Here is a 23479-nt window from a genome sequence, read left to right as displayed (position 1 = left end):
GACTATCATTTAAACTATTTCAGTACATGCAATTCAGTATATTTCTCATAACTCTCCCATATACACAATGAAGTAGTTGAAGCCGTTCTGCTGTCAAGGACACGTCTAATTCACATCTTTGTATTCACCAATTGTGATAATGACCTTTATGCTCTAGGACAGTGTTACAAATGCTTGTAGGAATGTGTGGCAAATTTATTCAGACTAGTTCCCACATTTGATTTCCATCTTACAGTGGGATACACGAAGATATTCTACATTGAATGCAACAATTAAACTGCCAACAACTAATGAACTTAAAAGTACAGATCTACTCATGGATTTATAAAAATTATTCCTATTAAAATACAAAAAAATGATGGGTTCTGACTAGCTGTCATTCTGTATTAGAGGTAGAAGTCAGTGTAGGCTCTTGGGAGCGTATTCCTTAGTAAAATTGGCATATATAGTGACATATACCTTATATACATATGAAGGTAAAAGGTTATTTGAATTGGGTCAGTGGTACAGGAAGTTATTAGTACATAATGGGACATGTTAAAGTCCCATTATGTTCTGTTAAAGGAAGTGCTGTCTATTTTTGATGGCCAAGCCAGTAATTAAAGCACTAATTTATGTATAAAATATTATATAACTAAAATGATATATTTATGACATTTGTATGTCTTTAAGTTACATGTATTTTGGATAGGTTCTTATAAAAAGTATACACCACACATTTTAAAAGTATGTGTACCTCTGGGAAGACATTTCTAAAACCACAGTCATATCATTACATTTGGTAGAACATTTTTGGGAAAGCACCTGAAGAATTTTGGACATGTATATATGAAATAAGGTATTTTACAGGTAATTTAAACCAATGAAACTAAAGGATAAACAACATTATAAATTAGATGTGAAAACTGATTTATTACATTGAAAAAGCAGTATAACTTCAGCCCAACTATATTAAAGTAACATTTAATTTGTTCAACTCTGTTATCCCCATTCTCAGAGCTGATCATTTTATCCTACCAAAAAAAGAGGGAGTAGTAGTAATAACAGTAAGGAAAAGTCATAGTATCCTGGAAAGTTGAGGAAAAAGTCTAATCCGTTCAAGTCCAGAGGCAGGACCAAAGTAATTGTAGTGGTAGTGACTTCAAGTTGACTTTTATGATGGAGCAATAAGTACAGAGGAATTTAGGTTTGATATAATTGTTCAGTTGCTTTGAGAAACTGACACTTGCCTAAAAATATTGGTCTAGCAAAAATTCTTTAAACAAATGATCTTAACCCTTCATTCTGTGGATAGGAAGTTTAACATTGAAGTTATTGTTTAAAATGCCTGCTCTTATTTTGGGGTTTATTATTGTATTTTCAATTCCAGATGACATGTCATTTGATGTCTCCTGGTTTGCCACACGCTCTTTTGCAATGGACAAAGAACCTGTTTTCCTAGCTTCACTAGATCGGAAAGGGATAGTGACACAGGCAAGAAGAAATGGGAGCAGTGATCTCAGCTTAGAGAGAATTTCCCCTCTGGAGTACCGGCTTAGAGTTCATGGCTGTGAAGACCATGATTTTGGCAACCACTTCTGTTTGGTAAATCCTTGGGTGAGGTCAGCTGCAGGTGTTTGGCAACAGGAAAAGGAAATAAAATCTAAAGCAATTCTTGTAACTGTGAAGATGGATGGTAAGTGTCCTCACTGAAAATTTATCCTTAACTTTGTGTCAGGATTTTCTATTTCATGTAGCAGCAACAAATAGGGTCTAGAAGAAAGCTATGTCAAATCTTTCCTCTTTGTTTTTGTTTTATTGTATATTGCAATTTGGATAAGAAGAAAAAGGATTGGATGTGATTAGATGAGAGGCAAAATCCTTACCTTTTCCTTAAGAATTCCCTACCCTCAGCCTTTAGTTGCAAGGTAGAAAAACTATATGTGCCTTTCCTTGTACAAACATCTCTTCACTAAGATAAAGGTTCCCCTCGCACATATGTGCTAGTCGTTCCTGACTCTAGGGTGCGGTGCTCAACTCTGTTTCAAAGCTGAAGAGCCAGTGTCTCTGTCCGAAGACGTCTCTGTGGTCATGTGGCCGGCATGACTAAACACCAAAGACGCACGGAATGCTGTTACCTTCCCACCAAAGGTGGTCCCTATTTTTCTATTTGCATTTTTTACGTGTTTTCGAACTGCTAGGTTGGCAGAAGCTGGGTCAAGTAACGGGAGCTCACCCCATTATGCAGCACTAGGGATTCGAACTGCTGAACTGCTGACCTTTTTATTGACAAGCTCAGTATCTTAGCCACTGAGCCACCATTTCACTAGCCTCCCTGATTTCTCATAATTCAATAAAATTCCAAGGCAATATGCAATTTTAACCATATGATTTTTTTGAATCAATAGATCAAATAACAATAGCACTAATATCAGTACCTTATGCAGTATCTTGCAATAATAAAATAAAAATTCTACAAAAATTCATTCAAAAACTGCCTAGGTGAGAGACAAATAAAGATTTCCACAGTTTAGATAGAGCTGGTTGTATGGTGATACACAGTTTTCATTCTTAGTGGTAGCTGGCCCATCTTACAAATATGCCATTGTATATCTCTTGCTTGATAAGGAATGACAATTCAGTGTCATAATTAGTTTCCAGTAAACAGCTGTTCAGTCATATTGAATATGAAATATCTAGGTCTTAGTCCAGGTCAAATTCAAAGAAGAAAAGGAATAAAAGGAGGTCCTTTGAACAAATAACACACAAAATCCAGTTCTTATTAGATTAGAAATACTATTTTTTTTCATGTAAAAAAAATTGTTGCTCCATGTGATTTGTCTATAACATTACTTTTTTTTCTCTCCTTCTCTCACTATCAGTGCTGAATGCTTTCAAGTTTCCACTGTTGATTGGCATTGGCCTATCTTCAGTTATCGGACTTTTATCCTGTCTGATTGGCTACTGTAGTTCTCGTTGGTGTTGCAAGAAGGAAGTTCAAGAAACTAGGCGAGAGCGTCGGCGTCTTATGTCTATGGAAATGGACTGAAGAAGAGAGATTGATGGCCTTATTTTGGGGATGGAGGGATTTTGGAAGGGCCAGATTTACTCAGACTTGAGTATGGTGAACCAAAATGCCCTGGCAACAGAACCATCTGATCTTGTTCTGGATCTGGAGCTGTTTTTTTCTATCAATGTTTCACATTGAGAACACATGGTGTGTTTGTCAGCATTTAGCTCTTTTTCCAATGGCACTTTTTATTGGGATAGCTATTTCAAAGGAAAGCTGTTGCACAGACTTTTAAATAAGATTCACTACCAAAAGTTGTGATTTACAAACAAAAGCAAAACCCTTTTCTTGTTTAATAGGAGGGTGGAATTGAAATTGTTTGCATACAATTAAAAGGTCTGCCTTATAACTAAATGATCTCTAGATAACATCTCTAGAGAAGGAAGGAAATGTTTCTGTGCTTTGGATACAGTATGTTTAATGGAAAATCCCTCTTGTGTTTTAGGTGAGATTCAAATTCATTTTTTTTTTTACATTTTAAATGATGCTGCTTTAGCAGCCTTGCAAACTGATTTTTAAAAAATGTACTTTGTATAAATTTGCTCTTACAGGGCCCACTCCATTCTGATTTATTGTTGAGAATCACAATTGTTTTCTTTCAGCTAGATATGCTTGAGACTTAAGTCTTTAGAGAAGTACCATCAGATTTCCTGCTTCTTCTTTTCAAGCTGGTGGGTTTTATGTCATTACATAACATTTCAGAAACTGGATGGAGCCTGCTAAACATTCTAATGAAAACTACATTATTAATTCAGTGGCCAAATGTCTAGAAATCCTCTTTATCCTCACATGGCTAATTTGGGGAAGGGACAGACCCTGACTAATCACAATAGTAATGTGGAATGAACTGTAATAAAGTCAAGTACACATTGCCATGGATCCTTTTTGGCTAGCAAACAAATGATCAGATTCCCAGCTTGCCACTTCAATTAGACTTTGACACTGCAGGATAAGGGTATGAAAGATGGCTGAAAAGGATTGGATAGGAGTAAGGGAAAATACCTATTCCTAGATGTTTCTTTGTGCATGACACAATGCCAAGGGCTGTGCCCTTCAGTGTACCATTTACTGTACGTAGTCACTAGGAAGGTGATAATTTTCCCACAGATATTTTTCCCTCTTTTCCCACAGAGGGTTCTTTTTTGGTGCTGTTATAGAGAGAGACTTAGGTCTTGTCTTCCACATACTGTTATCCCACAGCCACGAGGTTGTCCTGTGATTTAGGACAATCCATCTTCAAGCACAGCTAGTATTTTTAAGCAATAAAAAGTCTGAATAAAAGTATAATAAAATCATTATGCTTTAAATGTAATATGATTTGAATCAAGCTAAGAGATTATACTGAAGTAAAAGCCTATGAATCATTTTTCAAAATGCTTCAGATTGAACAGAAAATGTTGATCTTCCAAATATACCGGTGTAGTATGAGTTGAATGTACATTGTACACAGGTTGCAGACATTCATACAGATTTAATAATGATTATTGCTTTCATTTTTGTATATTCATCTAAGAAATGGAAGAATATGTACAGATCACTCATTGTGCATAAATACCCATTTAACTTGCATATTGATTTTTTAAAAATATCCACTTATAGTTTTAAACAGGTATTTGAGCTTCAGGCTAAGCCTCATTGGAAACATCTTTCATGGACATTCCAAGGACTATTATTAGAGGACTGTCCAATTTTAGTTGCACAATATCAGCTCAAAATTGATTTGGTTCCTCTTTGCTGTGTTATAGTCCTGATTTGTACTGCTCGATCCTAATCAAGTGATCATAAGATTGCAATTGTAATTTTGGGATATTCAAATGGATGCCCCTGGAATAATTTGCATATCGAGAGTTTAAAGTTCTCTCTTCAAATCTGTGACTTGGAAAGTTTATAGAGTCAATATGGTTTGAGTTTGGAACTATTTAGGGGGCTTAGCAAATGATTTGTCTGGTTGACCAATCTTCTTTTCAGAAAGGCTTCTTCATAACAAACTGTTTCACACTGGACATTTATGGCATGACCCTAGAAGTTATTTAAATTGACAGACCACAACATTTAACAAACCTCTTTGTCTTTATTGTTTCATAGTACGAGTTAATTTTTGAGATTATTTTTTGCCCATACATTAAAACATCTTATTTCTGTGGTAAAATTTTGATAAGGAAACACTTGTGAAGCACAAATGATACTTTCATACCAATTTTTATTTCGTATGTCTTTTTGTTCTCACAGTTTGAGGAAGAAACAAAAACATACTTAAATGCAATAATTATGGAATAGATGAGCCCAGCAGAGTGCTTGAATTTTCTCAAGTACTTGTTGCACATTGACATTGTCTCTTTGTGGAAAGAAACTCAGGTTTGATTCAGGAATTTCTTATTATTCATTGAGGATTCCCTGTCTCTCTAGTTTTGCCCATTCTTTTGGACCGGAAAGAGAAGGCAAACTTCCAAGCATCAATTGGCCAACAGGACATAGTTCCTCCCTTTGGATTTGAGGCGATGCTTCATGCCCTGTTCTGAACTACACCTGAAATAGTGCACTCTTTTTTCAATTGTACCAGTTTTATATCATTCCTCAAATAGATCTTTTATTTCCATAAGATTTTTTTTTTTTACTCATATGTTAAGACTCAGATTCTCAGTATATTTGTCAAAGCTTCAGTCATGGGTTCAACAGTCAAATATCCTAAGGGCTTCCGTTGATCTGGTTTATCATTTTTGGCATTTTCAACTTAAAGAAACTGAGGACACTTGGAATGTGAAATGAACTTGTTTTCAGAAGTATCTTGAATAAAGGAAATGGAATATCTTGTTCATTTTAAGAGGGAAGATTCAAGTGCAGTTCTGGATGTTTTTTAAAATATTTCCAGAATAGCTGTGGAGGATAAGAATTGAACAGTTATAATGATTTTGTGTGATGTGTGTGTTTTTATATGAAAAATAAATGGTCTTTTTATAAAATCTATGTTTTGTGGTTATTGTGTTGAACAGGTTATTTTTGCTTTAGGCCCAGGAATCTAGATATGTTTTCCCAATGGATGGATTCTTTTCTGTTGCATTTATATCCCAACATTTGCATGACATTTAGAGAAGAAAAAGAATTGTAGTTTGTCAATTTGTCCCTCTCAGTTTTGTTTTATAGATGATTTTATTTCAAAATGATGGATTGAAAAAATGCAATTTTGCAACTGAAGTGTGTTCTCCCCTGTGCAGGACTTAGTATTGTGCTTAAAATATATTGAAACCCCTCACCCTCTATTAATTATGTTGATAATGCTGCAATGGTATTTCCTTAGAAGGAATAATCTCTATATGTGCAGTCTAGAACTACATTCCTTCAAGATAATGTTTGTGTAGAGCAATCTCTTATGCTAGTAAATTTTATAAATTGATCCTGGCACTAATAAACTGATATAAAAGCTTGCTTCGTAAGTTGTGGCCACATGAATTGAAATAAATTCTCTTCATAAATAAATATTGGGTAAATTATGAGTTCCAAAGATGGAAAGATCTTGAAGTCCAATTGTAGACTTTGGCTGCTTTCATGGATAAGGAAACTAAATCTGTAAAGCCTACATATTTGATAGATAATTGGGTGGGACTCTGATCTATTCGTCTACCCCACATTATTAAAGTGTTCACTACACCCTACAATACAAATGCTTACTGTAGCTAAATGTGCACTGCAAGATTATGTGGAAGCTAATATTTATGTCTGATCACATGTGGCTATATAATTTTTTTTAGATATTTGCAGGGTAGGATTTCTTCAGAGTTCTGAGCTTTTTAGAGCCCCCTTTCTGTATGAAATATTGACACTATTGAAAATATGGCTAAGTATAGTCAGATGCCAAGCAGGACTGGGGGTGGAAGAGAAACAAAGGAGCTTCTGTTCCACTAAACTTTTGACTCTTAATATATCATTCTCAACTTTTGGGAGGGCCTGAAATAATCTTTTCCAGTGAAATTTAGCTTTACTAAAGTAATGAAGAAGCTATGATATATATTGAAAACTATTTCAAGCTTTGTTTGAATATTGCATGAAATGTGACCTCAGAACAGGTTTAAACTCTATACTATAAAATGTCTGATTATGTAGCTGAAAGTTGTTTTTCCTCCTTCATCTACCCCCTCTCAAAAATGTGGTATCCTTTCAGAAACTGCATCTATGAGTTAATGCAATCAATAGCATCATTTTTTAGGAGGAAAAATATCCAGGGTTTTCATCCAAGCTGGTCTATATCTTGCAGATCTTGTGAAATGGAAACAATCCTCTAGGAAATCTTGCCAAACTAAAGTACTTTTAAAAATACAAAATACCAGCAAAAGATAAAAGCTTATTTTTAACAGCCTAAATGAGAGCTCTGTGGCGTAGTGGTTCAAACGTTAGACCAGATGTGAGGAGATAACACATTCACATTTACTGAATAACTCTGGTCACTTGTTATTAAGTTCTTGAAATAAAATGGGGAGAAATTCCATGAACCTGCCAATTTTTGACAAGTTTAACCAAACAATAAACAATATAATAAAAGGTAAAATAAATTTCCCATGGGTGTCTCCTCTTAATATAACACAGAAAGGAAGAATATTTTATAAAGATCAGCAGGACTTGTTTGTGTATGCATATTCCTAACTTCATTATTGTAACTTTAAAAGTGGCACTATACATATATGTAAAAAAAGCCATTGTAGCCATCCTACCACAAAAAGAACTGTAACCTTGTACAAAATACTTTTCAGTGAAGTAAACTAGTTGATTGTATAAAATATTGAATAAGTATATCACACAAAATAACTATCTGGGTGTAAATCAGATCATTATAAGAAGAATCTAATAGCTGACCTATCTCTTTTAAGATCTTGAAATTAAATATTTGCCATAAAACCACCATACATTAGCATACATTAGCATTTCTTGTTTAGTTTGAGGTCTCTGTTCTTACCATCCCCCATGTCAATAATCATTATCAAATGCCCACCAAAATATGACTATTTTAACAATTAGAAGGTCATCTGGTTCATATACAAGAATAAAATGTTACAAAACAAAAGAGCCACTGCAGTAGAGGATTCCCTTTGGATCTAGGCTTTCTTAATCAAGGAGTTAGGACTCTGAGCAATCAGTAATCCAAAGTAACAGGTAGCCAATATAGCAACCAATGAATTAGAATTATATGATAGTAATAACTTTTACCCATCAATATCCAGCTGCCTGCATTGTAAACCAACTGCAGTTTGAGGACCTTCAAAAGCAGCCTGACAAAGGTCACATTACAGTAAGCAAATCCCATGATAAAGAGTCTGTGACTCCCTATTATCAAGGTATCACAATCTAGGTAATCCAAATGGCATACCAGCCTAAACTCGGAAAGGATTCTCATATATATGTTAGATTAAATGGACTGGAATTTCTACTCAATATATTTGAAAGGTGTGAAGTTATGGAAAGTCACCTTAGAACAAATACCGAATTGTCTGGATTCAGACAACACATTTTATCAGGTCAGTTAACTAATTCCTAATTCCAACAAATATTTTATGCTTAATGTTCACTTTGGTTAATTTGTGGAAATGGAAGGGTCTTAACATCTTAAATCCCTTACCCAGCCTATTTAAGGTAAATATATTGTGCAAATGATGAAGAAAATGCATTAATATCTAACCAGGTTGTAGTGAATTTTGCATTAATAAGTTGCATTAAAAAACTAGCCTGAGAGGCTGAGACCAACACCTTTCTAGATGGTACTGTCTTATTTTGGAAGGTAAATCTTATGTTATTCACTTTAATTGTTAGAATGGCAAAAGTAATTTATATTCATAAAATCTCACCTACCAATTTGGCAGTCTAAACATAACATGTGATTGTCCCTACACAGATAGACTTCCCATGTACAGTAGATAGACTGCATGAATCTCTAAAACCCAGCTAGCATTCTATGTCAAACTCATGAATAACTCAACTTTTGAGAATGACATCTCTAGGGTTAATAGAACATTGTGCTCTTTGCCAAGCAGAGTAAATTAAAGTGAATATTTCTTCCATGGCTTCCTAAACTGTCTTTAGATTCCTAGAAATCTGTGAAGGTCTGTGTGCACAGACCTATGGGGAGTTATCTCATAACATTTCAAAATACACCTAGTCAATTTGCAAAATGGAGAAGCTGCTGTTCTTTATAATAAATGTTTAATAATTTATAAATGTGTGTATTCCTTTTGTAATAACAATAATCATTAGTCTCCCCTGCAATAATATTCTAGAAATCTTCTATTGGAATCCAAACTTCTGTTTAATTTTGAAATGTAGAAACTCATGCAGTAATAATATTAAAAGTCATCTTCTTTCTATAATATTTAATATTTTCAATAACAAAACTAGAATTATTCTTACATTTTTAGATGATGTTTATTATTTTTCTTTTTGTATCAAATGAAAGAAGAAAATAGGCATAATGATACCAAAAGATTGAGGAAAGGTGAAAAGTTACTTGTGACGTTTTTCAGCCTCCAGACCAAATGGAAACTAAACTTTTCAAAATAAAAAACCTTAAGAATAAAAAAAATAATCCTCCACCACCCTGGTGACAACACACAGGCCCCTTGGCAAAACCAAGTCTTCAAGGTCTTACAAAAGAGTATCAAGTGGGGGCCAATCTAATCTCTGCATGGATGATATTCCAAAGAGAGGGAGCCATCATGGAGAAGATCCTTCTTCTGGGTCTAGTCAGATGGGACCCACAACATTCCTTCCCTCCCTGCTATAGTGGATTGGGTGGATGTAATTGGGAAGAGACAGTCCCTCACATAACCTAGTGCCAAGCCATGAAGGCCTTTAAAGCTGACAACCAGCATCTTGAATTGCACCTGGAAGCAAATTAGCAGCCAATGCAGCTCCTGCAGGAGATGTGACACATGCACATAAGGATCTGCACAAAATCATGTGGGCCACTGCGTTTTGAACCAATTAGACCTTCCAGATGCTTTTTAAGGCAGTCCCATGTAGAGAAATAGTCAAGATGGGAGGTAAGTAGGTTGTGAGTGACTGTGAGAAGGAATTGTTGGTCCGGGAAAGGACATAATTGGCACATAAACAGTGGTGAAATCCTCTGAAGTCTGTTACCGGTTCTGTGAGTCTGCTACCAAGCGTGCGCTTCGTGAGTGCATACATGCTTTGCATGCATGTGTGCCTGAGGCACACCTGTGCAGCACTAAAAAAGGAACATTTTGAAGCTTTCCGAGTCTGCAAAGATAAGTAGAACAGTAAGGGGGGGGGCGCTGTGCCATGTGATTTAGATTAGCTAGAAAGCATGAAATACGATGATTCTACCTAATATAAATCGTGCATCACAGCTGATCGTTGCACAGCTGATCGTCGGAAATATCAGTTCACCCAAACCGGTAGCATTTTTTCTACCGGTTCAGGAGAACCGGTCCGAACCGGTAGCATTTCACCCCTGCACACAACCCAGAGTTGCACAAGACCTCCTGGCCACGACTGCCACCTCCTCCTCAAGATGCACTGGATCTGTTTGGATCTTTTGCCCCATTAGCAGACTCATATTCAATATTTACATTATAATCAAATCTATATATAATCTATGCAAAAAAAGCTAAATATTTGTTGACAGAAATGCCCTTAAATATGTAGAGCACTCAAAATATCATTCTGTTTCTCAGGGGCAAGAATTTCCATATATTTGTGTACAATTCCTCTCACTTTAAAAATCTAAAATCAGTTTTTGTATTGAAAGGTTTCATGTTTTTTTTTAATGAACAGTCTCCTGTTAAGATTCATACCCCTAGAGGGTGCTAGAGTAATGCTTGTAACTTAGCAGTACTGTATCTACCTGTAGTTGTGTGTGATTGGGGCAAGGCTGGTATGTTTGTTCGTTTTTTGCTTTGGGTTTTCTTTTCTTTTTTTAAAAAAAATACATAATCTTGAGAAGTTATTTAATAATGTGCCTCATGTTTTTGTGTGATTGCTCAATTCCTGATCTATTTCTTATTTCTGTGACTATGAAATATGGGCAAAAAAAACCCTGAGATGGCTATAAAATTAAAGAAGAGAATCAGGTTTCTTTCCATTTTTATTTTTAAAGATATTATTCATTCTGCTGTATAACACTTAAATTTATAGAATCACATAGTAGTGGGACCAGAAGACAACTTTTATATAATCTCAATTGATATACAAATTAAAATTAAATTTGCTTTTTTTAGAGAGCAGATTTTACCACAGTAATTCATGTGTGAGAGAGAGGGAGGGAGGGAGGGAGGGAGGGAGGAATTTAGAAACTTTATTGATGGACTTTTTTTTCAAGAGATATCTAATTAGCTGCTACAGCTCCTGCTGGTCAGGAGGAATAATATGACACCCCAGCCTATCTGCTGGAAAGATTGTAGCCTTTCTCCCAAGGATGTCCCTTTCAGCTGGAAAGTCAAAATCCAATGGCAAACTAGTTTATTTATTTTGTTTTATTTATTTAAATTTATTGGGTGTCATCTTATCTCAATAGGACAGTAGGATACTGATAGAACTTAAGTATTTATTTGGTATCAGTGGTGAAATGTAAAATTTGTTACTACCGGTTCTGTGGGCATGGCTTGGTGGGAGGGGGGGGGTAATATGACTGAGTGGGAATGGCCAACTTTTTTTTTCTTTTAAAATCATTTTTTCTACAACCTCTTCGGCTGAAGAGGTTGTAAAAAAAATGCTTTTAAAAACCTCTGACGATTCCAGCTGAGTTGCCTGATTGGCAGAGGCTTTCTTTTTTTAAAAAAAGTCTCTGGCGATCCCAGCTGACTTGCCTGATTGGCAGAGGCTTTCTTTCTTTCTTTCTTTTTTTTTTTTTTTTTTGAAGCCTCTGATGATCCCAGCTGACTTGCCTGATCGGCAGAACCTTTTTTTTTTTTAAAGCCTCTGATTGCGCGGCTCAGCTGGACAATGGGAGGGGGCAGGGATTTTTGCTACCGGTTCTCTGAACTACCCGCATCCATCACTACCGGATGGGGCAATCCAGTCCAAACCGGGGGCATTTCACCCCTGTTTGGTGTCACCTCTGTCTTCTGGTTCTTTATCTAAGAGATTAGGAGACTATCTTTGAGATAAATTTATCAGATGGAGGGACACTGTTCTGCCATGCTAAAAACTAGGAATTTATCACACTTCTTTATTGTACTACAATTTACATTATATGTAGATTGCCAACACCTCAAATTGTTACAAATAATTCACCCATCTCAGTCTGGATTTATAAAAAACACATATGCTTCACATAGGTTCCACCTGGTGACTGATATTTTGGACTTCATGGCAGATGAATTAGAAACAATTTATTTAGTTTCATTGGATGTGAAAACATCTTTGATATGGTTCAGTTTGAAATTAGGAAGTGTGTTCTAAAAAGATATTAAGAAGCGTGTTCTAAAAAGATATCAGATACATGACAAATGGATTTATTTCTTCTTCAAATTATATTATTTGGTACTCATCAAGAATGCCCCTCCTTTAGTCTTTGGTCTTTGAACTTCTTATCTTTTTTATTGAGCAGTCTAAAGATATTAAGGCTGTGAATATAATTCATGGCCATTTTGGATAATAAAGTGCCACTAAGTAGACCAGACCAGGAAATCAGCTCCACGGAAATGCTAAAACTTATTTCATTGAAATTGACTATAATAATAGAATATTAGATTGAACTTATTAGGAGACTTATTAGGAGACTAAACTTAGCTTCCTAATAATAATTCAGTGGATTAGGATATATCTACCTAAGCTGCTTTCAAATGTTATTTTATTATTCTGGACGTTAAAAAAACATTTCAACACATTTGGACCACAGGAAGTGATGCTGGGGGATAACCCAAATTTGAAAATTTTCTATTGAAAGGTATCTTATTCCAATACTGAGGTTAAACAAGACATAAATATCTTAATCAATAGTAACATAATGGCTATTTTAAAAACTTTGAGAGACTGACTTCTCAAAAAGATTTGCCCGAAAGATAATTAAGTCCCATCTTAGCTGTGAAAATCAGATGGATGACTTTGGGCCAGTCACTCTCTCTCTCAGTTCAACCCACCTCATACGGTTGTTGTTGTGGGGGGGAAAGGGAGAGGAAGGTGTGTTGAACATGTTTGTTGCCTTGAGTTATTTGTAAAAATAATAAAGGGATAAAAATAAACAAATACAGTTGAAACATGTATTGACTAAACAATGTCTAATTGCTTTGACTCTCAGAAGTACCTGCAATCCTAAAATCTGTACGACAGAAAAGACTTGAAGTGAAACCAACAATTCCATTTTGTTAGGAATTACAACTCAGAATTAAGGTTAGCATTACTGTAGCTATGAACTATGGAATGAAGAATTGTAATGTCCAATCTTGGAAAATGAATAAATTCAAGTTAGAAAGTATTATTTCATACCTATTGGACCAAATAGTGTTTAAAAAGACTTCCGTTCTTTTAATCCTGGCATTGTAAAATATTTGAAAGATTTTTAATTCATAAGATTTAATCTTGTCCATTATTAGCTTTGTTTTGTTTCAAATTTAGCATACGTTAATAGCAATTTTGAAAAGAATTATAATAGTTAAATATTATAAATTTGTTACTAAATTATGTTCCCAAAATATGGAACTTTTATTATATTTAGAGCTTTAGATCTGTTGAATGTGGGACTTAGCCAAGATGATAATCTAACAATAAACTGAAAAAGTTATATTGCTAAAATTAAGGGTTTAATTAATTCAGGATATGACCTGATAATGTAATCAAAATTATCTAATTTAAAAAATTATTTATGGGGCTGATACAACATGTCAATGAATGGTCTAGATTTAATCATAAACTTAGCAATTGCATTAATCCTATATTAATACTAAATGGATATCATATAAATCTTTTATCTTTTAAATCATTTTTATTTAATATTTTCATTCCATTTCTTTCGTTTTGGCTCAGTTTATTTTAATTACCACCATAAATGGATGCTCTTTTCTCACTATATTATGATTATCCTATATATAAATATATTTCTGCTAGTGTTGTCATTATTTTTATTTCACTGTAGTAACTTCAATACAATAATTTAACATTAAGTGTATATGCTGTCAGTCATAAGAGAAAATGCAGTTAAACTTCTCTATAGTTTAACTATATTTCTAAAAAAAAATTAGTCAGAAAAAAATGGATAGAGCATACAGAAGCAAAACCACAAGAAGTATAGGTTTTACCTTTTATGGAGCAACAAGTAGCATTGGATAAAACGGAACTCATGCATGTTAGCAAAAACAGAAGACGTTAAGCTAAGCTCCAGAACCAAATAGAAAGCAAGGTCTCTGAGCTGAATTAGAATGACCAGGAATAAGTCATCTGGCGATGAATATATATTGTTTCATAAGGAGAAAGTAAAGGACAGGCATATAATCATTTTTATTAGAAAGTGGATCACAACTTAGATTTTTAAGGTTAATAATTTCCACAATGGAACATCAGAAAAAGCAATAGCAGAAATCTGACAGTGAATCTTTTAAAATGGCTCTAAACATCAATAATATCCAGGAATTCAATGGATTTAAATAAGTGCACAAATTCAAAATCATCAGGAAAAAAACATAATTTACTTGTGTTCCCTGAAGCACCCTACAAATATATGATTGTGCCATAAAAATTATTAGTTATATATTTTCTACTGCATGGGCAAATGGACAAATGGAAAATCTTAAGAGTAAAATTTCAGGAAAAGGTCATTCAAAACCTTTTATTGGACAATAAAAAGTTTTAACTTTTAATAAATGTTATTACTAATATTTCCATGGCAGAACTTGGAATTGTCAAGCAGATCTTTGTCAAGTTGTTACAGACTGCCAAGAGAATATTAAAACACATTCAACTTCCTACCCCCATATCTAAATACATACAGCTACTAGAATTGTACATGAAGAAATTAATAAATCAATCAGGAATATATTGTCAGTGGAAGTTTTCCCATATCAGGTAAGATAGTCCAGCATTCTCTATCACATCTTCATGGATGAGCAGATACATGCAGGAAAGTCACAAGTTCACAGTTCCCTTTCACTGGTGCTATTTAGCAACTGGTACTTTAAATATGCTGTCTTGAATTCAGACTAAATAAACATCAGAGTTAGTAATTACTGACAGTCTTGCTGTCTATAAATTCTAAATCAGTAGCCAATGTCAGCATTACATCAGAAAGCACCAAACGCCTTACCTCGTATACTGAATAACATTTCCCTTTTTTTTCTTAGTTTCACATTCAGCTTCAATTCGTTGTTGTTGTTAGTTGTGAAGTTGTGTCCAACCCATCGCGACCACATGGACAACGTTCCCACAGGCCTTCCTGTTTTCTACCATCCTCTGGAGTCCATTTAAGCTCATGCCTACTGCTTCAGTGACTCCATCCAGCCACCTCATTCCCTGTCGTCCACTTCTTCTTTTGCTCTCAATCGTTCCCAGCATTAGGCTTTTCTCCAGTGAGTCTTTCCTTCTCATTAGGTGGCCATAGTATTTGAGTTTCATCTTCATCCTGACTAGGCGGTTTAGTGGCTAAGACACTAAGCTTGTCAATCAGAAAGGTCGGCAGTTCGGCAATTCAAATCCCTAGTACAGGTCTCCTGCGTGAGCAGGGAGTTGGACTAGATGACCTCCAAGATCCCTTCCAACTCTGTTACTGTTTAGGATCTGGCCTTCTAAAGAGCAGTTAGGGTTGATCTCCTCTAGGACTGACCGGTTTGATCGCCTTGCAGTCCAAGGGACTCAGCTTCAATAGATGTCTCTAATTTTAATAATAGAGAAAACAATAAACTGCTCTGTCTTTATTTTTTCCAGAGTCATCCACAGTTAAATGCATTCTAGCTATACATCTATTATTGTAGGCTTTGTTGTAGAATTTTCTGGAAGGATTTTAACTTTTTTATTTCCAGTTTTATCCATCTATAGCATTGTCAGCAACTTAGCTAAAGGCACGTGTTCATTCCAATCTCTTCCGTAACCCTCATTTTCATTTTCAACCATAAAAAGATCTGGCAAGTTCAGTTTTAAAACCTCTACAAATACTTGTTTTTGTACTTTGATACATCTTTCTTTTGATGAAATTCAGCATCTAGGCTTCACTTACAAGCTATGTTCCAGTTTCAAGTTATTTAAATGATTTCCTCTGTTAGCTAGAAGATTTGTAATACTGTAGACTTATGCAGGTCAAGCAAGCCTTTTCTGGGTTGTGGGGGTTGATCATTGCCATTTAATACATTGTTTTCATTAATCCATTTAATTCAAAGCACATTGTGCATTTTAATCACAGAGTTGTTGGGCTGAAAAGAGTAGCATAATAGTTCCCAGGGTTAAACAGCCCATTTGATGCCATTCAGTTTTGTTTTGATATGTTTTTTTGGACCAATATGCATGACTAGTAACTAGAAGCAATTCATAGAGACAGGAAATTACTACAGAGAGAGGTAAGGGAGAATGTTGCATTCTGCATTTGCTTGTTAAACTAACACAAAAGCCGCATTCAGTTCCCAGAAAGTCATAATATGACTGTTCATTGTTGCAATTTCAGCTCCACTGATTTCCACTGTATGCCCTATAGAACATAGAAAGGAGTGATTATTTTCCTCAATCTCATATGTATAGAAGTTCAGCGGAATCTCTCTCTCTCTTTCGCCTTCTCTCTTCCTCCCTCCCTCCTTCCCCTCCATATATATATATGCATACATGCAAAGGTCCCCCTTATGCTATTCTACACTTTGATGTTACTGTTCTTTCAGCAAAAGCTTATCAAATAAGAGTTGAGAAATTTATACAGCATAGCCATAAAATTTAATTGAATCCACAGCCTATTTGTGGAACATGGGCTCTAATGAGATAATAGATACTACAGCAAGGCTCTTCACTTCTCTGTTAAGACTCTGTGCTTGACTGAAGGTGGCCAGATTTAGATGAAAAGAGGCCCTAGGCTATTCCACTTATGAGGCCCTTTCACCAGTGGTGGGATTCAATTTTTTTTTTAACAACAGGTTCTGTGGGCGTGGCTTAGTTGGGGGTGTGGCTTGGCAATCATGTGACTGGGTGGGCGTGGCTAGCTGGTCACGTGACTGTGTAGGCATGGGTAGCTCGCCATGTGACCGGGTGGGCGTGGCTATGTGCATAGGGACTACTCAGAGGGCTGAAAAAAGTCATTTCTGACTGGGCCTCGCACTTTTGACCGGTCCTCACACTTATGACCATCCTCACATTTATGCCCGTGCAGCTTTCTTAACAACCATGTCACTCATTTCACAACTGCTTCTCTTCACCATGATGACAAGATAGTGTAAAATGTAAAATGTGAGGACAGTCATAAGTTCGAGGACTGGTCAAAAGTGCGAGGACCAGTCAAAAATAACTTTTTCAGCCCTCTGAGTAGTCCATATGCACAAAAGGACTACCCAGAGGGCTGAAAAAAGTGATTTCTGACAGGTCCTCGCACTTTTGACCGGACTTCGCACTTATGATTGGTCATCATTTATGCCCATTGTAGCATTCTTAACAACCATGTCACTCATTTCACAACTGCTTCTCTTCACCATGGTGACAAGATAGGGCAAAAACGTAAAATGTGAGGACAGTCGTAAGTTTGAGGACTGGTCAAAAGTGCGAGGACCAGTCAGAAATAACTTTTTCAGCCCTCTGAATAGTCCATATGCATAAAAGGATACAGCAATAGAGAGGGATGAAGGAAGGGAAGGGAAATTAGAGTAGGAGTGAGGGTAAGAGAGGTAGGAAGAGAGGAGGAGAAGGAGAAAGGAAGAGGAAGTAGGGAGGAGAAGAAGAGGGGGAGGAAGAGAAAGTAAGAAGGAAAGAAAAGAGAGAGGTGGTAGGTTTGAGGAGAAAGATTGCTGTACAATAAAAAAGATGAAAGGGAAGAAAGCCAACCCCAAACAAATATAAAGATATTAAGATAAAGAATGAATTGTTAAACTTTAAAGAATAAAAGAGAACAAATATATATATTTGTTATATATATATAACAAATAAGAGCCTTGGTAGGACAGGGGTTTAAGGCACCCTGTTATTAAGCTTATTTAAGTAATTGCTGCCTGCAATTACTGCAGGGTTCGAATCTCGCCAAGGCTCAAGGTTGACTCAGCCTTCCATCCTTTCTAAGGTAGGTGAAATGAGGACCCAGTTTGTGGGGGCAATAAGCTGACTTTGTATAAATATACAAAAGGATGAAGGCTATTGCTGAGCACATTGTAAGCCGCCCTGAGTCTCCGGAGAAGGGCGGCATATAAATCAAATAATATATATATATATATATGAATAAATAACAATAATTAGAAACACACATACAAACATACAATGTATTTTCTTTGAACAGAGTATTTGGCTGGTTCACAAATTTAAACAGTGTTTAGTCATTTCAATTAAATTTACAATTTCTATATTTCCTTTTTGCCATATTTATTCCTCATCTATTTTTGTAAAAAACTAATATTACCCTTCATCCTCATCTCTAATCTTAATCAAATTCAATTTTTCCCTTCTATTCTATATTATACCCCTTCCCATTGTCATCTATTTTTATATCCATCCTCACATTGGTTAATTATGTAATATTAGTTGTTTAATATAAATTCAACATTTTAATATAAATCAATTAGTTATATAACTACCTTTTTTGTATATTAATCAATATGAACATGAATATTCCAATTATTTCCATGCAATCCAATTTGTTACAAATCAATTAATTATATTTACCAATAATAATAAACCAAATAATTTCCCCCATATATTCCTCTAAACCACAACTTAACCATTTCTGCTTTCAGAAATATACAATTAATAGTATCTCAATTATTACAATTCCCTAGTTAAATAGAGCTTTTTTCTTTTGTGTTTTAAAATCCTGAACTCTCCTCTTTTTCCCTAAATTTCCCATTGTTTGCACCTACCTTTTTTGGTGAAGAAAAAGAAAAGAATTCTGCCTCCCTAATTTTCCAACCTTGCAGCAACAGCAAAGCAGTTTCAGTTTTGTTTCTCAGCATAGCTAGGGGAAAAAAAATCAGCACTCTTTTCAAGGAAGCAGAAGAGCCCTGAGCAAAACAGCTGAGACAAATCAGCTGAGAGCCGGGAGGCCAATTAGCCTATGCTGAAGCTCCATGGGCCAATAAAATTACAAAAAAAACACCAAACCCTTTGTTAAATTGCTGGCTCCCCCGCCCCTCGCCCACCACTATTTATTGGCAATAAATAGTGGTGCGGAGGGGCAGGGCAAGCCAGCAATTTAACAAAGGGTTCGGCTGCACCACTGGCTCTAGGGCGGCCCTTTGAAGCCCCGCGGCAAGAATTTGAAGTTTTTTTTTCCTCTAGCCATCAGAGGCAGCAATAGATGGGGAGTGGGCGGGGTAAGCGAACGACCGGTGATCCAACAGACCAGAGAGTGAGAGTGAGTGAAGGCGTGGAAGCTGCTTTCTCCATCCTGCTCTCTTGCGTCCAGAGCCCACGTGGATCCCAGGCAGCGGAACTCAGGCTAGGGAAGGGGTGGGCAATTGTGGCTCTTTTACAACCTGTGGCCTTCAACTCCCAGAATTCCTGAGACAGCCAAGCTGCCTCAGGAATTCTGGAAGTTGAAGTCCACAGGTTGTAAAAGAGCCACAATTGCCCACCCCTGGCTATGGTAGGCTGGCACCGCGTGGGTGGGAGGCGAGGGGCGAGCGAGCCAGCAATTTAACAAAGGGTTCGGCTGAACCCCCTAGAACCCCCAGAATCCCACCACTGTGTAGGCCCCTCTTGATCTTGAGGCCCTAGGCTGAAGCCTAGTTAGCCTATAGGAAAATCCGGCCCTGACTAAAGGACTCTGTGTGGAACGTAGTTTTGATTCTGTGTAAGTGGGGAGGTACAATGGAATAGCCTATGCTATAAAAATTGTTCTAGAATCCTGACTAAGTCAAGATTAAAACTGGTGATGTCTTGATCATACTTGTAATTTTCCTGGACTTATTGATCATAAGAAATAAAATGTTTCTTCCATCTGAGATCTGGGGGTGGAACTGGAGGTGCTTTTTCGTTACTAATTTGATATTGAGATGAAGTGTGATAGCCTTTTCAGCCTGAAAAGTAGAGGTGGTCCTCATTTAACAATCATTTCTTCAGTACTATTCAAACATACTATTAGGATTAATTAGTGGTCCTTATCCTTAGTCATTGCAGCATCCCCATACTCATCTGATTGCAATTTGCAACTTCCTTGGTTGGATTCTGACAAGCAAAGTCATTAGGGAAACAGGAGATGTGGTGGCTCAGTGCCTTAATGATACTGGTGATGGTCTTTGCTCCAACAATTCAAGTCCTAGTAGTGTGTAACAGGGTGACCTAGCAGAAGTGTGTTATATGTGAGTAGATAAGCAAAACGTGTTATATGTGAGTAGATAAGCAAAGTTAATGGGGAAGCCTGATTTACTTAACAACCATGCCCTTAACAGCTGCAGTGATTCACTTAACAACTGTGGAAAGAAAGGTCGTAAAATGAGGCAAAATATCTTAACAAATGAAGTTTTAACAACAGAAGTTTTGGGCTCAATTGTGGTTTGTCATAAAATGAATCCCAATAAAAGAAACAGGAGACAGTAATACAATAAACAATTCTTACTTTAAGATTCAAAAGTTTATTTCATGAGCAATTTAGAACATGAAAAGCCATCATAGTATTACTTACATCAATAACACATTGCAATGAGGTCCAGAGACAATAGCTAGGTCCAGCAAGGAGTAGCTATGGCCAGTGGCCACAATCTGAGACCCATCTCCTTCATTTATACCTTTCTTCTGACAACCACCACCACCCCCCACATTAAATGGAATTTTACTGAGGTTGCTTTTCTCCTATTGACCATCAGTTAACACATACATATGAGTTTATTGGAAATCTTCCACCATTTGTTATTTTCAGTTCTCTATTTCCTAATATCTTTGATATTAATAATTTTAATATAATATAATAATATTAATAATATCTTTCCTAATCAAAAATAACTTCTAAAATTACTTACTTTGCAGATGCAAGTTGCAATATTGTGCTAGCACAGCAAATTACAAATATTACGTTATCCTTAGGAAATCATTCCGGCCTGGTACTTTATTATATAGTAATTCATTTGAGGCCTGTTAGCTTTTTTTGAGACCTATATACATTTTGGTTCAATCATGACCTAGCTGTTGTCTTCTCACAGGTTGTAAGTTGAGGGCAACCTATAGGCAGCTAACCAGCCCCTGGGGAATATAGAATACCTTTGTCCTGATCCAGTAGTTCTTTTCCTATGTTCTTAAATAATACCTTATATAATATCTACGCTGATTCCCTGCAGTTTTTCAGGATTTTAACTAAACTTCTTTGCCAATATTTAATTCTTTAAAGATGGAGCTCTCTGGAATTGATCTAAAGAACTTTTTTTTTTTTTTAATTTGATTTATATGCCGCCCTTCTCCGAAGACTCAGGGCAGCTTACAATGTGCTCAGCAATAGCCTTCATCCTTTTGTATATTTATACAAAGTCAGCTTATTGCCCCCACAACTGGGTCCTCAATTTACCTACCTTAGAAAGGATGGAAGGCTGAGTCAACCTTGAGCCTTGGCGAGATTCGAACCCTGCAGTAATTGCAGGCAGCTGGTCTTAATAACCAGCTTAATAACAGGGTGCCTTAAACCCCTGTACTACCAAGGCTCTATAAAGTAAATAACTAGCAGTCAGCACGGGTTTGTTAAAAACATATCATGCCAAACCAATCTTATTTCATCTTTCAACATAGTGACCAAATTAGTAGACCAGCGAAATACTGTGGATATAATATAATTAGACTTCAGCAAGCCATTCGACAAGTAGACCACACTCTACTTCTTCGCAAGCTAGAAAAAAGTGGGATAGATAGCTTCACCACCAGATGGATTCGCAACTGGCTGACAAATCGTACTCAACGAATAGTCGTTAATGGGTCTAAGTCTACATGGAGAGAAGTAAGCAGTGGGCTGCCACAAGGTTCTGTCTTAGGCCCAGTACTCTTCAATATCTTCATAAACGACTTAGATGAGGGAATAGAAGGGGAATTTACCAGAGTTGCAGATGACACTAAGCTGGCAGGAATAGCTAACACCATAAAAGATAGGCTCAAGATCCAGATGGATCTTGACAGACTTGTACACTGGGCCTTATCTGTCAGGGCATTTATTAATCCCATGTTTGGCTCTGGGACTAATTACCCTGGTTTAGAGGAGATGGATCGTGGCTTAGTCCAAGTTGCAATATTCTGAAAAGAAACGCGAGAAAGGTTTCTAATAAAACTCATTTATTTGTTATAAAGAAAATAAAACACCTCACTAACTAAGAAAAGTTAATTGTTACATTTTGGCAAGCGAGGTCTCCTGCCGGTCCAAGCCGGACCTTGCTGGCAGGAAAACAAAGGAAAGAGTGTGAAGGAATGTGGGTGGATACGGAAACACGTAGCTTACTGATAAGAAGTTGGCAAGCTACGGAGAGTCTGACAGTCCAGAAATAATGAGCTCAGCTGGTAAATAAAATAACGCAGTGGCATTCCCCTTCTTTGCCAGTTGAGCGAATATCAGTACATCATCAAATAAGGCACATCTTCTTACGCAGATACTCGTGTTGAGCTGCTGGAAGTGGTTTGTTGAGCATATCAGCAATTTGATCATGTGTAGATACATATTGCATTTTGACAAAACCTTTTTTCACTAAATGCTTTATGTTTTGGTAACGGATGTCAATGTGTCTGGACCTAGAACCTGTGAAATGAGATTCAGAAATATAAACCACCGATTCATTGTCTTCCATCACGGTGATCGGTCGGATCAGGTGTGTCCAGATATCTGTGACTAAAGCATCAAACCAAGTTAGGGAATTACATGCATCTGAAACACAAGCATATTCAGCTTCGGTAGATGAACAAGAAACAAAATTCTGTTTACGTACTTGCCAATAAACAGGACTTAAGAACATCATATAACCTGAAGTACTTTTACGTGATTTCTTATCACTTGCCCAATCAGAATCTGCATAACAATTTAATTCTGCATAATCAGTATGTGTTGGTTCTAACAATAACTTCATGTGTTTAGTGTATTTTAGGTATCTCAATAATTTCTTAATACATGTCCAATGAAAACTGTTTTGCCTTACCTACGTGTCGTGATAAGAGATTAACACTAAGTGCAATGTTGGGTCTGGTCCAACTACTAATGTATAATAGTGACCCAATGACTGAACGATAAAGTGTTTGATCCTCGAACTCAGGACTTTCTTCTTGTGTCAAGTTGTGAAAATCTGTTTGCATGGGTGTCTTTGTTGTGTTAGCATCTTTCATGTTGCAATGATGCAAAACTTGTTCAATTTTATCTTCTTGTGAAAG

The 23479-nt window shown here is 36.3% G+C and overlaps 1 protein-coding gene across 1 annotated transcript in view; it reads left to right on the top strand.

The window, feature by feature from the left end:
* The window catches only part of PTGFRN (prostaglandin F2 receptor inhibitor), a 93230-nt gene extending 90202 nt beyond the window's left edge, over positions 1 to 3028 (top strand). The window contains exons 10-11 of the mRNA XM_070943640.1: positions 1370 to 1675; positions 2862 to 3028. Of these exons, the coding sequence (XP_070799741.1) occupies positions 1370 to 1675; positions 2862 to 3028 (473 nt within the window). The remainder of the gene's footprint in view (positions 1 to 1369; positions 1676 to 2861) is intronic.
* Positions 3029 to 23479: the final 20451 nt, after the last annotated feature.

This window comes from Pituophis catenifer, unplaced genomic scaffold, assembly GCF_029215685.1.
Source record: "Pituophis catenifer annectens isolate HBS135680 unplaced genomic scaffold, rPitCat1.0.hap2 SCAF_4, whole genome shotgun sequence".
NCBI classification, from domain to species: Eukaryota; Metazoa; Chordata; class Lepidosauria; order Squamata; family Colubridae; genus Pituophis; species Pituophis catenifer.
The sequence above is the reverse complement of the archived record's forward strand: the minus strand, read 5'-3'. Positions and strand labels throughout refer to the sequence as shown.